The sequence below is a fragment of the Micropterus dolomieu genome, linkage group LG18 (genome assembly GCF_021292245.1).
Source record: "Micropterus dolomieu isolate WLL.071019.BEF.003 ecotype Adirondacks linkage group LG18, ASM2129224v1, whole genome shotgun sequence".
Classification (NCBI taxonomy): Eukaryota; Metazoa; Chordata; class Actinopteri; order Centrarchiformes; family Centrarchidae; genus Micropterus; species Micropterus dolomieu.
In genome coordinates, this window is record NC_060167.1 from 28,804,321 (window position 1) to 28,819,459 (window position 15,139).

A 15,139-nucleotide genomic window follows, 5' to 3' on the forward strand; every position below is an offset into this window, starting at 1 on the left:
GGACCCAAAGATTGCTTTGGACCTGACTACAGACTAGCTAGAGAGAGTAGATTAAGTTTATTTATAAGTTTATTCTCTTTTCAAAATAATTGTAACTCCATTATTTGCTCAACCCCTCAGCCTGTTTTTATTTTCCATTTAACTCTTTTAACCCTGATTGTACACTGCACTGTAACTTTTATTATATTTTAATGTGTATTTTTTTTTTCAATTTCCCTATGTTGCTTTTAAACTTTTTTATATTTCCCTGTTGCTTTTATGTTTTATGTAAAGCACTTTGAATTACCTTGTTGTTGAAATGTGCTATACAAATAAACTTGCCTTTTTTTTTTAGCAGTTTTATGTTTTTGAAATAATCATTTTATTTTTTTAAGTAAAATACAGACAGTCTTGTTACATTATGGGATTCATTTGGATGTCTCATTACATTTTTTGGTCATGTTTGAATGTTTGAATGTTGAACAGATTTTCCATTCACTTTTCTTACTACATGAATGACATGCAAGAAATAAGATCCAAAGTGGATGTTAACTGTCAGTTGGACAAGATCACATGTCAGTACAGAACTGTAGAACTGTGTCAGAGATTGTAATGTATATATTATAGGTGATGCATATATAGGTGATTTGTCCTCTGAAATAAAACTGATACACTGGACACTTTTTGTAGCCTATAGTCAATGCTACTGTTTGATTTTTTAATGGGTGTCTTGAATACATACTGCCTTCATCATGCAGATTATTTACATTTGTGGGTTTTTAAAGGTTTTTTAAAGTAAATTGTTGCTCAGAGATGAGAAGGTAATGACACAAGTTTGGTGACAAACACTTTATGCAACAGACTAATCGTTAAGGGCACATAAACCTGACTGTAGTTAGGTCCCACTCTACTTTTTTTATTTTTACTTTTTGCTAATGCTAAGGTGTTTGTGTTAGTTACAAATGATGCCTCATATTTGTTTTCTGTGGAAATCAACATGACCACTATACTGTTGTTTCCAGCTTTGCACTTTTCATGTTTACATGACACGTAAAATTGGCAGGAATAAAACACAACGTAGAGTGATGATGAAGAGACTGTTTCTGTTTGGCCCAGAGGCAAAGCCCGAAGTGTGACGTAATAATATCTACTGCGCCCCCTGTCCACCAATGGAGTCACAGCCCCATTTTATGAAAGAGGATACTTGACACATCTGTACCTTTGCGTTGTAAACACAGAGAACTACCAGGAAAACAAAACCTTATGATTCTTTATTCATTCAGTTTCCTATAGGCCATTCAACGCTCTTCACAGTTTCCATTTCCCCTGTTTACTGAAAATAAAGTGAATTTTATTTGAGGAAAAGGTGGTTGCTGCAACAAGCATTAAATGAAGTTGGGATGCAAATACAAATGCTAATATTTAATTCATTAATATAGCCTACCATTTAAAGAACAACTCTCTCTGCACGTGGCACCAAATAGGCTAAACACAAGATGTTGTGTTAAATGAAGAGGTAAATGACTGAGTGTCGGGACCTCAACCTAACAGTGAAAGACAAGGAAACCAAACCTAACTTAACTTTCAGTTTCTTTTCTGCTCCATCACTGAAGGATCCTACCGCAGTTTCCATTTGCCACACACTCAACCGAGATTCGGTGTGCAAGCAGCTGTAGCTAAACTGGACACGAGAAAAAAAATAATTTCAGCGGTTTTATTGCTCTAGAAACACAATTTCTTTACAGAATAAAAGAAGGCATCATCATGAACTCCCTGAACCAACAGTACGAGGAGAAGGTGCGTCCCTGCATTGACCTCATTGACTCTCTTCGCTCTCTGGGTGTAGAGAAGGACTTGGCTCTGCCTGCTATCGCCGTGATTGGAGACCAGAGCTCGGGGAAGAGCTCCGTGCTGGAGGCGCTGTCAGGGGTGGCTCTGCCAAGAGGGAGTGGTAAGTTGCAGTCACTGAGAGAAAATAACCTGTTTAGCTGCTGTATACTGTAAATAGGCCCCTCGGGGAATGGACAGACTACTACCAATGCTACAACATCCAAAGTTGTATGTTTAGAAAAGTAAAACACAAGACCATCAATATCAGATAGCCTAATATTTAAAGTTGCATTTTGGCCATGGGGGAGAAGAACCATAACGTGCTGAAAAACACACCGCTCTGACACATTAGTGCCTAATGAAGATGTTTTGGCGAACGTGTTATCGTTGGCTATTCAGCAGACATGGTAAAATAAGGTAAGCTAAATCTATAAGTCCTGCACCTTTGTAGGTTTTATCTATGATAAGATGGGAGCAACCTGAACTCACTGAATAAGGGGTGGACCTTCTTCCTGGTTCTCACTTTGTGTAATTTGATGCTGTCAACAGCTTTCATCGGGACTAAATATTTCTTTGACACAAATTAGTAATAACTGCTTGTTTCTGGAAACTGTTTGTTTCTGGAAAGACAACATTTCTATTTTTAAATGTTTCATCACTGTGAGAAACACCTTTATCAACATGGACCACCAAAATCTACATGGCTGGTTTTACAGCAGGAGGACAATGTGCCAACTGGCAGGCTTCGGGGTTCAGTTAGGCATGGAAAGAAAAGTGTCAGATATCACGTTCAAACCCAAAAGCAGAGAAACATGTAAGATTAAAGGTGATTTATTAAACAATACAGGGAATTGTGCAAGGGTTGGGGCTGGCTGAAGAGGTCAGAGACCAGGGTCCAGATTTGAGCAGGCTGGGGATACTGAGCAAGCATGTAAAGACTATGGTTAGCAAAAAACCAGGTTGCTCAAAAACTGGTTCAGGTAGTCATGAATCGTACAAGAATCATCCATCTGCCGGTCACTTGATCTCAGGGTTTTCCTTAAGTAAGGCAGGAATGTGCAGGTGTGTCAAGGTGGCAACCGCGAGATCAGCGGCACACTCATAACACTGCTGCCAGGAGGGAGGAGCGAGAGAAAGAGGGAGAGGAAGCATGAGAGAGAACACAAACAGACAGACCAAAACACAACAAGCATTCAGCATCCATATAAACTGAGAATTAAAATCCAAACACTGTCACTCACATACAGATGTCAAGGCAGGGGGATTCTGACAGTTGTATGATAAGAAAAGCCTTTCTTTAAATGTGGATACTTACAACAATTGCAATGACAAAAAACTTCCTGTAAACATCCTCTTGACAGGGCAGAACAGATAGGCTACGTTGACTCTCCAGAGGAAATGCACCTTTTAACTTAAAAAATAAAGTGTTGTTTCCTGGGGGAGACACACGATGACTCCAGGAAACATCACAGCGATGTGTCCATGTGCATCATAAGATGGATTCCACAACCTGGGGGCTGTACCACGAAGCGAGTTCAACATACCCATGATATGTTTTCGTTATCTGGCTTAACTAACCCTAACAATCGCGATCGGGATAAGCGGTACCACTAAGCTGGTTATCAACTCGGTAAATCAACCCATGGTTTCCCAATTCAGCCGTGAGCGCGTTCACATAAAAGAGGAGGTGTAAGCAGCAGATGACCAATCACAGACATGAACAAGTCCACTGTCAGCAGAGCGTCATATTTTATGAACGAGGATTAAACTGTAACACTACAGAAATACGACAGTAACACGCCTGCATCTGACACATGCAGGGAGACAGAAAATCGCAGACGGTGTAAATGCCTAAATAAACAGGCGTAGTATATTATATTGCGTTGATTTAAAGTGTTATATGAGCTGAAAATATCAGCCTCATTCTTTCAGCTCGGCTGTGTGTCTGCGTTTCCACATTAAAAGACTCGGGCACTGAATAAGTCTTCCACGTCACTTCAAAAACTTGTCGTTACTTCAAAAATGAGATTTATTTATTTAACACACTCAAACGTGTTCTTAAATTGAATCTCAACATTTAAGCTACTGAAAACTCACTACTACAGTAGTACATGACTACAGTCTCTGTAGTAGGCCTAAGAAAGCTATATTAACCTAAAATAGATAGCCTACGTTCATATTAAAATTTAGTATGCTATTTCAATATCCCTACCAAACTGCTCATAATATTCAGCTTCACATAAGAAAAATAAAACCCATTTATTTTAACGGCTGCGTCAGGCTGTGTGAAAAGGACTGGGAGCAAATAAAAAATATTAAACACATTTCAAAGCAGCAAGTAGACTTTTCCTGCTGTAAGCCTACTGTAAAAACCTGTGGGCAACAAAAGCTTAAGTCTTTTAATCAGTCTCTTTGGATTATATCGCTATAGTCAAGAGTTTCTCCACATCACGGCTGCAAACATAAAGCAGCCTATAGGCTAACCCCCAGGTTACCTGGATAAGCTGAAATCCTGCTTCGTGGTACAGGCCTCAGGTGTAATGTAAATGTCTCTTTACATTTGAGTCATGAATTTTCCCAGGAAAATATTGAAATTGGTGTAAGCATATTTATTATGCTTGGACCGGTATTTCAAAGACATAATATTGATCCCACTTTTATGGAGATGATATCTGCATTATCTGAGATACACTACTGCTTTGCATAATTTCACCAAGTACTCGATTTCATTTTGATATTTTCCCCCTCTCTTGTCACACACTGTTTTGTAATTCAGGAATCGTGACAAGATGTCCTCTGGAACTGAAGATGAAGAGAAAGAAAGAAGGAGAGGAGTGGTACGGAAAGATAAGCTACCAGAACTATGAGGAAGAGATAGAAGACCCTACAGAGGTGGAGAAAAAGATTAGAGAAGGTACAGTATGTCACAAGCAAAAGCCAAGTGTTGATGAAGCTACTGAAATGTTTTGGGTTTCTGTAATCAGCACTTCCATCCTTTGTAATCATCATACATCATGTCCTCTCTCTCCAGGTCAGGATAAAATGGCTGGGGTCGGGGTGGGGATCAGTGATGACCTCATCAGTCTGGAGATCGCCTCTCCTGATGTTCCAGACCTGACGCTCATTGACCTGCCCGGCATCGCCAGAGTGGCTGTAAAAGGACAACCAGAGAACATCGGGGATCAGGTATGCTAGTTCAGTGTCCGCAAAACAGGCTGTCAACAAGTTTTCATAGGGATCATTTCTTTGGCTTTTCCAAGGAAAAGTACTGACAGTGAGATCTGTGGATTATCCAGATAAATCAGGATAGAAATCTACAAACAGAAGACCTGGGTCCTGTGTTTCCCATCTCTACACAACACCAAATTGAATGATTTCCCACATTGACTTTTCCACTAGTAAGACCCTCAGGCCAAAAATCCAATAAGACTGCCATGCAGGTCTCTGAAGACTTTCATGCTTTTACAGCCTCACAGGGCCTTAAACAAGGCTATAGACTTTTAGTCCTGTAATATTCACTCCTTGTGTGAATAGAACATACTTTTATTGATAGCTGTACAACTTATAACTTCATGTACAATATGAATGAATACTTTCAGATAAAGAGGCTGATCCAGACGTTCATCACAAAGCAAGAAACCATCAGCTTGGTGGTCGTTCCGTGCAATGTGGACATAGCGACCACAGAGGCTTTGAACATGGCCCAGCGGGTGGATCCTGATGGAGAGAGGACTTTGGGTAAGTAGAGGTGACATTAGGAAAGGGCCCCTTGGCTACAAGTTACTTCCCTTTTAGATAGTTCACTGTTTGTCCTTCTGTCTGTCAGGTATCTTGACAAAGCCTGATCTGGTGGACAAAGGCACAGAAGAGACGGTGGTTGAAATTGTCCACAATGAGGTCATCCACCTGAAGAAGGGCTACATGATCGTTAAGTGCAGGGGTCAGCAGGAGATCACAGAGAAGGTGTCTCTTACTGAAGCAACAGAAAGAGAGGCAGCCTTCTTCAAAGACCATGCATATTTCCAGTAAGTTAATTATTTTTGGATATTTTGACGAATATTTTCATGGTGAAATTGTCACTGCTCCGGTTTGCATATTTCCATGTTTTATGAAATGTACTCAGCTTTTTATTCTTGCTGTAGCACTCTCTACCATGATGGTCAGGCCACTGTTCCTAAACTGGCTGAGAAGCTCACACTCGAGCTGGTGCATCACATTGAGGTGAAGTTAACAAATTCCTAAATCCTCACAATTTACTGTATACATTTTGATTTGTCGCCTAAGTTTTGACCCCCTGTGTGATTTGCAGAGATCCCTGCCTCGACTGGAAGAGCAGATAGAGGAGAAGCTAGCACAGACCCATGCAGAGCTGGAGAGATATGGCAATGGACCCCCATTGGATACAGCTGAGAGACTCGTCTTCCTCATTGATGTGAGCTCCCCAACTCTACATAATGTTTACTTGCAGACAATCATTCACCAGTATGAATTTCTCTTTAAATGTTTGTTAAATAACCATAAAACACCTGCAAACAACTGTTTCTGCTGTTATATCTGCACTGCAGAAAGTGACAGCATTCACTCAGGATGCCATCAGCCTGACTGGGGGAGAGGAACTCAAGTGTGGAGACAGGCTCAACGTCTTTTCTACACTCAGAAGAGAGTTCGGGAAGTGGAATGCCCACCTGGACCGCTCAGGAGAAAACTGTGAGTGTGTCGTTTTGATCGGGTCTACAGCTGTCCGTCAGCAGGACTCTGAAGCCTATGTTTGTGTGTTGCAGTTAACAAGAAGATTGAGAAAGAGGTGGAGGGCTATGAAGAGATGTACCGTGGAAGAGAACTGCCGGGATTCATCAACTACAAGACCTTTGAGGTCATGGTCAAGGAGCAGGTCAAACAGCTGGAAGAACCAGCCGTCAAGAGACTCAAGGATATAGGAGGTATATTATTGAATATAGACCGATTTGTCTTCAGTATTGCTCACGCTTTCCCGTATTATCATACAACCTTTAGTGAAGTGCTGGAAGTGGGAATCAAGCTGCTGGATCTTGTTCCATTTCTGTTTCCTCCAGATGCTGTTAGGAAGGTGTTCATCCAGCTGGCCCAAAGTAGCTTCACTGGATTTCCTAACCTCGTGAAAACAGCCAAGGTAGCCATCTTCTAAGAGTTTGATATTGAATAATTTGATCATCAATTGAAATTGAATTTGCATCATGTTTTACACAGAGCTTCAGACTGACCAGAATCTTATTTTCTAGGCAAAGATCGAAGCCATTAAGCAAGAAAAACAGTCCACTGCTGAATCCATGCTAAGAACCCAGTTCAAGATGGAGCTGCTTGTTTACTCTCAGGACAGGACCTACAGCAGCAGTTTGAGCGACCGCAAGAAAGAGGAGGAGGAGGACGAAGACACACGACAGACAAAGACCCATAAAGCACCATTTCATGTTGTGCACAGAAGGGATAATTATGCAACACTTCAGGAGCTCATGTTGCACCTCAAATCATACTACAAAGTAAGTTTTAATTTAGAAGGATGATTCAGCGAGGTTCAGTTTTTCACAAACTGCCCTCGTCTGTCAAACTGTTTTCTTCCTTTTCCCTCCTTCAGATTGCCAGCCAACGTCTGGCTGACCAGATCCCGCTGGTGATCCGCTACCAGATATTGCAGGAGTCCGCCATCCAGCTGCAGAGGGAGATGCTGCAGGTGCTTCAGGACAAGGAGAATATGGAGTTCTTGCTGAAGGAGGACTCCGACATTGGCAGCAAGAGGGCTGCTTTGCAGAATCGCCTCACACGCCTCATGAAGGCCCGCGCATACCTGGTCGAGTTCTAGAGGAGGTCAAGGCGTAACAGCACCTCTTTTTTATTTGACAAACACAGAACAATTGTAGTAGGATTGTTATACTATTGTGTTGTATGTTTTACTGTGTCCATTGTAGAATGGACACATTTGCTTAAGATAAGTCCGCTAAGTCAGAACAGATGTCAGCGCATGGGGAGTTGTTTTAAATGTACTGCAATATGTAGCAAATGCAATTTTACAATATATTTGTTTAAATAAAGGATTTGGCCTTGTGTTGTTTAATGGCATTACTCCAACGTGCTTTTACAGGTTTCCCGCTAAAAAGTTACATATTCTCGACATGAACATTTACTGACTTTAAAGTAAACTACTACTACTCCACAATCGTGTAAGCCAGGCTGAGATCTGTTTCTATAAATAGATCTCTAGATATCAATGTAGACTCAAAAATCCATTAAACCACACTTTTCCTAATTTGTCTTATTGTAGCTGCCTGGTTCCCGTTCTCTAGCTGTTGGATTCGTGGACGATGAGGTAAACTTTGTACATCAAACTTGCTCAAGAGTACACAATTAATAGTATAAAACTGTACTTTAACTCCCCCTTATGATTTAACATAGGAATTGGTTATACAAAGTAACACACAGCTGTAATGTAATCCTGAATTACAAAAATCTTATTACAGATATTCTAACCAAGTACATAAACTCTCGTCCTTCAATAAGGATCTGCATCAGTCATGTAAATACAACATTGATTTGGTCCTGACTTCCAGTTTCGTAATCTATCAACGAAGGATTTATAGAATTTATTTTTCTGACAACTAATAATTACTGCTTTTCTCTCCATTGATAACTTCTACTTGTTTTATATCAGTCTCTTGTATCGCTCCTGCATACGCTTTGATCTGTCCTCTGATAATTATGGCAAATACATGGAGGTGAGGAAAACAAAAGTCATACGGATATACACCTGAAAATCCACAATTTGGGAAAAATAAAATTAACAAGACAGATGTGGGCAAGTCAACTTTATTCAAAAATACATACAAATAGTCTTCTTGGACAGAAAACAAAATCATTAAAAAACAATTCATTTATCTCACTCAAGACCTCTACATGTTCATTCTCCATTCTCTGCAGGGCTCTCCTGACTGTTGTCATCAATGTCTGATTTCTCATCATCTAGGAAAGATAACAATGTTTTCCATAAGACCAACATTTAAGGCTGTGGTCATGTTCATAATTGTCTTGTGATACCACACTCACACACACACTCTCTCTGTTTAACAAAGTAACACAAACCATTGCCCGTCCACTGTGTGTTGCCATTTTTATTGTTTATAGGCGGAGAGCGATTAAAACAAACATTGCAATGGTGTACATTTTTTGCATGTTTACGGCACCCTCCCACCCCTGGAAAATAGGGCTCTCACAAAAAAACTCAGTGTTATTTGAACACTGTGTAGGTACCTCTACTTAATCTTAGCTTGAAATGAAACGTAGATGAAACGTACACTGTTTGGACAAAAGTATTGGAGCGCATAAAGGCAAACACCTAGCCACGCAGTCTGCCTTTACAAACATTTGTGAAAGAAAGGGTTGTTCTAAAGAGCTCACTGAATTCAAGTGTGGTACTGTAACAAGATACCACTGTTGTGACAAGTTTGTTTGTGAAATGTCTTCCCTCCTAGATATTCCACAATCAACTGTAAGCGGCATTATGGAAAAGTGTTTAGGAACCACAGCAACTCAGCCATGTGGCAGACCCTGTAAAGTTACAGTGTGCTGAAGCACATAGTGTGTGTAAAAAAGTCGCCTCACTCCGCTGACTCAATAAACTGCAGAGTTCCAGACCTCCTATGGCATTAACATCAGCACAAAAACAGCTTCAAGGAATGGGTTTCCATGGCCGAGCAGCTGCACGCAAGCCTTATATCACCAAGCTTCGGATGGAGTGGTGAAAAGCACACTGCCACTAGACTCTGGTGCAGTGAAATCCTGTTCTGTGGACTGATGAATCACGCTTCTCTTTCTGGTAGTCTGATGGACGAGTTTGGGTTTTGCGAACGCCAGGAGAACGTTACCTGCACGACTGTTTGGTGGAGGAGGGATAGCGCTATGGGGTTGTTTTGAGGGAAATGTTAAGGCCCCAGCTTACCAAGACATTTTGGAAAATTCTATGCTTCTAACTTTGTGGGAACAGTTTGGGGAAGGCCCTTTTCTGTTCCTGCATGACTGTGCCCCAGAGCACAGTGCAAGGTCCACAAAGACATGGTTGGATGAGTTTGGAGTGGAAGAACTTGACTGGCCTGCACAGAAGTATATCGAACGCCTTTGGGATAAACCAAAACAGAGATTGCAGGCCAGTGGCCTGTACTATGAAGGGAGGTCAACCTACTCAGAGTTAACAGGTTATCAGGCAAACTCTGACCGCCTACACTGGAGTTAAATGGTACTACGAAGGTGGATAAGATGTTGGTTAGTTGAGTCCGTGTTAACCCGGTATTAACTTAATTGGAGTTGGTGCGCGTCCGCAGAAAAGGGGTGTGTTCGGCCCTGCAGGCAGAGTTTTTTCGCAACAACGCATGCTCCGTATTTCTCCAGAGGAATGCACATTGGTAGTGTCAGGAAATTATGAATGTAAAGACAAGTTAACGGCTAAATCTAATATCGTGGCGGACAACAAAGCCAGGGCGGCTTGTTGGCATCGCATTGAGTAAATCTTCACAGTGTTCTTATTGTAGTTCAAATCTCTATTATGTAGGCTATTTTATGGGCTCTTCTTTTATGTGTAATATAATTAAGATGTAAAAAGGTGCACATAAGGTCCATTGTAATATAAAAAAAAGGAGCCAGCAGAGAGGGGTAATAATCCGAGACAGAATTTAATATCTAAGATTATCTACAAGTAAAAAACTTGAATATTCTCTGACATTATAGTCACACATTTATGAGAGAAACTTCACTTTGCAAGGCTGCAACATCACACACACACACACACACACACACACACGTCTGCCGTGTATTATGCATTGGAAAGTTATATTAAACTTTGCAATCGGATTTAGCAGTGAAGAGATTTTCCTGAGTTTAGCCCACAATCACTACCATGCACCTTACAGACTTTGCCTTAGATTGGGTGTATTCAGAAGAAAACACCGAAGTGATTTTTGATTTTTTTTTATGACATTAATTTCAGGGAATTTATGATTTTTCTTCTTGTAAATTTCACACTTTCATCTAAGAGTTTATTTTCTCAGTTATTAACCCTCACCCTGGCTCCCCATTTTTTATCTAAATATGTGAAAAAAACTTAGGAGAATTAAATTATAGACTAGCATTACAGACGGGCTACATCTAAGAATCTATCCCGTTTATTAAGATTCCTCTTTAAAATCATAGAGGGTGCAGGGCTCGCTGTCTGAACGTAATGCTGTTGCGTTCAGAACTTCATTGCAACCACAGTGGAACAAATCAGGATGAAATCTAAACATGTTATGAAGTGGTGTGTATTAATATCCTACTTCTCATCATTAACACAGAGTACAGATGAGGTATGTTGTCCACGTGCAGAGTAACCTCGAGTTAACCATGAACAAAACTTGCTCGGAGCAGTTTAGAGATGCAGCGTAAATTGCCATGGCAACAGACCTCGGTTAACACCTATCCACCTTTCGTAGTACGGGTTAATCGGGAAGTTACACCCGACATCACGAAGTTACTCCTGAAGTTACCTGGATAAGCCAGTTACCTCACTTCGTAGTTCAGGCCACAGGTCCTCTCGTCCAACATCAGTGTCTGACCTCACAAATCTTGTAGAAAGCCTTCCCAAAATAGTGTTATATACATATTAATGCCAATGGATTTAGCATTGGATGTCATAAAAGCTCCAGTAAGTGTAACGTTTTGGTGTCCCAGAACTTTTGTCTATATAATGTATCAACATTTGGTGTATTTCGAACAGTGTAAACAGATAAACAGCTATTAAGAATGAGGAACATGACACCGGGACATCGGAAAGTACGAACAATGCAAAATACAGCAACCAAAATGTCCTTGTTTACTCACTCTCAAGTGTCTGCTGTAGTTCCTGTATGGTACTGAGTAGCACATGGAACTGCTTTTTTCTCAACTCCAACTGCATGGGACAAAAGGAAATTAAATAAATACATTTCTAATGATCAAAGTCATTATAGGTTAGAAGAAAGAGACGATAAATGTGACTTTACCTTTGCATCTACATTCTCCTTGATGTGAGAGAGTTGCTGGAGTTCTTTGTCAAGCGCCTCCAACTGCCTGCAAGAGATCAAATCAAAATTAAGCACATAATCTCATTATCATAAAAGTCAAAACTGCCCTAACAAATGAAGCAGCTTAATAACAACTAACTAAACACTTAATATTTGGATAAAACAAAAAGGGCTGGCTTACTTTAGTGTTTCATGTCGGTCTGGGTGTTGCTCAATAACCTTAGCTAAAGCATCGTACTCTGGAACGAAAGAAAAGAAGTGAAAATGTGCAAAGAGCAGAAATTCAAACTAACACCAAATATTTTTACATCATGACATTTGACACGCTATTCTGGCATCAACGACCTAAATTTTATTTGGACATTTCCATTTTGAAATGTGTCCACTATCCATCAGCTATTACTGCTAAAAACGCAACGGATGTCTGATGGCTGCAGGTAAAATATTGTGTCCACTGTTTGAATTGAAAAATTCCGCAAATCCTTCTTACGACTTATCATTTGTATAAAGACAATATGCGAGATTGCAGTTGTATACAAAATAAAATGTAATAACCTATGCTACACAAACTTAACTGTGCTCAAACCATGTCAACAATTTAAGATTTTTAGTATTGATTAATATGACGATATATCCTTTGGTCAATTACTCAGTCATTTTGTTAATAAAACGTTTGTATTGATAAAGAATTTGTCCTTTATCAATTCACTGCCAAAATAGTTGACAATTATCTGCAGATTGATTGATTAACTAACAGTTTCAGCACTATGTTAAACAGTTGAATGTATTGATTTTGCCATTGGTCTACTTTATCACATAAAAACACAAGTAGTAAATCTTGCCTAAATCAATCTGGAGCAGGAGTACTGAAAATATTCTTACCTTGGCGATTTTTACGTATTCTCTTTGCCCTCTGAATCTCTTTTTTGCATTCGGCTATCTTCTCATGTGCAGATGTGATGTTTTGTTCTGCAATGTGGACATGGTGGTGATTATTTTGTAACACAAACACACACATTGCTGCATACCCTGTTCTTCTGGTTAACACACAGAAAGTATGACATGCCAAAACAAGAGTATTTCAGTTATATAATAAGCAGACCATGAATTGTCAACAACGTGTGTGCATACTTAAATCTTTGGGAGCCAGGGTTGTATGCAAAATCAGTGTAAGAAAATCCCTATTTCTTACCTATGTTAGTGTAGATTTTCTCATAATTCTCCATTTCCCGAAGATTCATGTCATAAACCATCAACGTCTTCCCCATGGAAAATTCACACTGGGCCAGTGTGCCCAGCATCCTCTGATAGGTTAACCTGAACACAGTTTCAAGACGGTGACTAAAAGCTATTTCTTCAAGACACCTTTATAGAAATTCGTTACTTAAGTCCAAGGCTTGGGTCTGTAGAGCTCACACACTTACCCTTCCTCCGGGTTCCCAGGCGAGTTGCACCATTTGGTGAAACTTTTCAGCAGTACATTTATTCGGCGGTCATCACCAGCTCCGTCCCCGTCAATAAGTAGACGTTTCCGAATAACTTCATCTAAAACAGAGGCGAAAGCGGGAATCAAACAGCCTTTCAGATACAGCAGGTAAATTCAAGAGCCGCTAAACTAACAGTTAGCTAGCTAACATGGCTGCTGTTTATTAGCTGTTGCTAAAGGCTGCCTCTACATGTGAAACTGCTTCGTTTCTGACAGTATGGCTGGTTACATATGGATACTTCGGAGCTTCGGCACACATTTCTACTCATTGCTTTTTCCAGAGAAGGGTAATCTATTAAAAAAGTGACATACCATCTGTAACAGCTCCCATGTCTGTATCGAGCTAAATTATGCTGAACGGCAGGAAATGAAGAAAGCAGCTCGCCCCGCCTCTGAGGACAGACGGCGGTGATTGGCCACAATTCAATTCAATTCAAATTAGCTTTATTGGCATGAATGTGTAACAACAATATTGCCAAAGCATCATACAAACTACATAAGAACAATCAACCCCATACATTTCATTAAACAAGTAATTAAAGCGTAAAGTAATCAAAGCGTATGTGTTTGTGTTAAAATATATATATATATATATATATTAAAAATTTAAATAAAATAAATAAATAAAACGGTAAGCGTGTGTGTGTGTGTGTTACAAAAATAAAAATATATTTAAAATAAAATAAATAAATAAAACAGTAAGTGTGTGTGTGTTTAAAAAAAATAAAAATATATTAAAAATAAAATAAATAAATAAAACAGTAAGCGTGTGTGTATGTGTGTATGTGTGTATGTGTGTGTGTGTGTGTGTGTGTGTGTGTGTGTGTGTGTGTGTGTGTGTGTGTGTGTGTGTGTTTAAAAAAAAAATAAGCAGGCTTCTTCTTTGTTAGAGGCAGTTTGCATCCAACATGGTACATTACTGCCATCTTCATCTTCATCTAATAATTACACTCAATTTTCCTAACCCACCTAACTATAAATAAATACAAAAAACATTTAAGGAAAGCTCTTCCCCATCCCTCATCCCATTCTCTAATAAAACTAACCTGCTCGCTTTGGGCTCTGACAGGGCCTGAAAACCTCCCTCAACAGCCCCTGCACTTCCTCCCCAGTAATTCCCACGATATCCACATGATACCCTTTCTCTCAGCATCAACAACTATTTCTATTCTCTTAGTTTTAGCAGCAACACAGTTAATCACCATGGCCAAAAATGCTAAGAACTTAACCTTGTCTTTAAACAAACAATATTCATCATGAATTGTTCTCCCTTACTTTTTGAATATTTTCTTTCCTACCTGCTTCCTGCCTTATCCTTCTTTTGGACCTAATCATCATGACTTTCATCTCTTTGAACAATCTCACTTTCTTTCTCTTTCGACTCATCCCACCAGAGATGAGCCCAATGAGGGTGGAGTCATCCGCAAACGTCTTTCACTTTAGGAAGAACAGAATATGTGGAAGGTGAAAGCTAAACGCAAATTCTAAAAGTGGGAGTTTAGAATTTGCATTTAACTTTAAAACTCACATTAAAGTTGTGTTATTAGTACCAATTATGACTTGATGAAAGAGTTTTAAGCGTACTTCAGTACTGAAATGGTACCCGTAGAGTATACAAGGACTGTAGAAAAAAAAAAGAATCTCTATTCTTCAGCAGCTGAAAGAGTGTAACATATATTTGAAACTGTGACAACATAATTCACTACTTACATTGCCAGGGCCAATCATACTGTCAACTGTAAGTAGGTTAAGTAAGTAAGTAAATAAGTAAGTACACTTCACTTAT

General features: G+C 39.7%; 2 protein-coding genes across 2 annotated transcripts; one reads left to right on the plus strand and one right to left on the minus strand.

The window, feature by feature from the left end:
- Positions 1–1,687: 1,687 nt before the first annotated feature.
- Positions 1,688–7,887, plus strand: LOC123986988 (interferon-induced GTP-binding protein Mx). The gene is made up of 12 exons (XM_046075479.1): positions 1,688–1,930; positions 4,586–4,723; positions 4,841–4,995; positions 5,409–5,547; positions 5,636–5,834; positions 5,952–6,030; positions 6,119–6,241; positions 6,375–6,516; positions 6,591–6,749; positions 6,882–6,958; positions 7,068–7,325; positions 7,421–7,887. Exons 1-12 carry the CDS (start codon positions 1,744–1,746, stop codon positions 7,643–7,645), a joined length of 1,881 nt encoding a protein of 626 aa, XP_045931435.1. The 5' UTR covers positions 1,688–1,743; the 3' UTR covers positions 7,646–7,887.
- Positions 7,888–8,630: 743 nt separating this feature from the next.
- On the minus strand, positions 8,631–13,807 carry thoc7 (THO complex 7). The gene is made up of 8 exons (XM_046076486.1): positions 13,666–13,807; positions 13,292–13,412; positions 13,060–13,184; positions 12,750–12,836; positions 12,049–12,106; positions 11,847–11,913; positions 11,686–11,755; positions 8,631–8,799 (listed from the first exon to the last, which is right to left on the minus strand). Exons 1-8 carry the CDS (start codon positions 13,682–13,684, stop codon positions 8,738–8,740), a joined length of 609 nt encoding a protein of 202 aa, XP_045932442.1. The 5' UTR covers positions 13,685–13,807; the 3' UTR covers positions 8,631–8,737.
- Between the last annotated feature and the right edge of the window lie 1,332 nt (positions 13,808–15,139).

Bases quoted from the DNA above. Each gene is read 5' to 3' on its own strand.
- LOC123986988 (XM_046075479.1), top strand. From the start codon at position 1,744: ATGAACTCCCTGAACCAACAGTACGAGGAGAAGGTGCGTCCCTGCATT. The intron at 6,031-6,118 runs GTGAAGTTAACA...TGTGATTTGCAG, and splicing joins AGCTGGTGCATCACATTGAG to AGATCCCTGCCTCGACTGGA. The intron at 6,517-6,590 runs GTGAGTGTGTCG...TGTGTGTTGCAG, and splicing joins GGACCGCTCAGGAGAAAACT to TTAACAAGAAGATTGAGAAA.
- thoc7 (XM_046076486.1), bottom strand. The intron at 12,837-13,059 runs GTAAGAAATAGG...TCCACATTGCAG, and splicing joins GAAAATCTACACTAACATAG to AACAAAACATCACATCTGCA. The intron at 11,914-12,048 runs GTAAGCCAGCCC...GATCTCTTGCAG, and splicing joins GACCGACATGAAACACTAAA to GCAGTTGGAGGCGCTTGACA.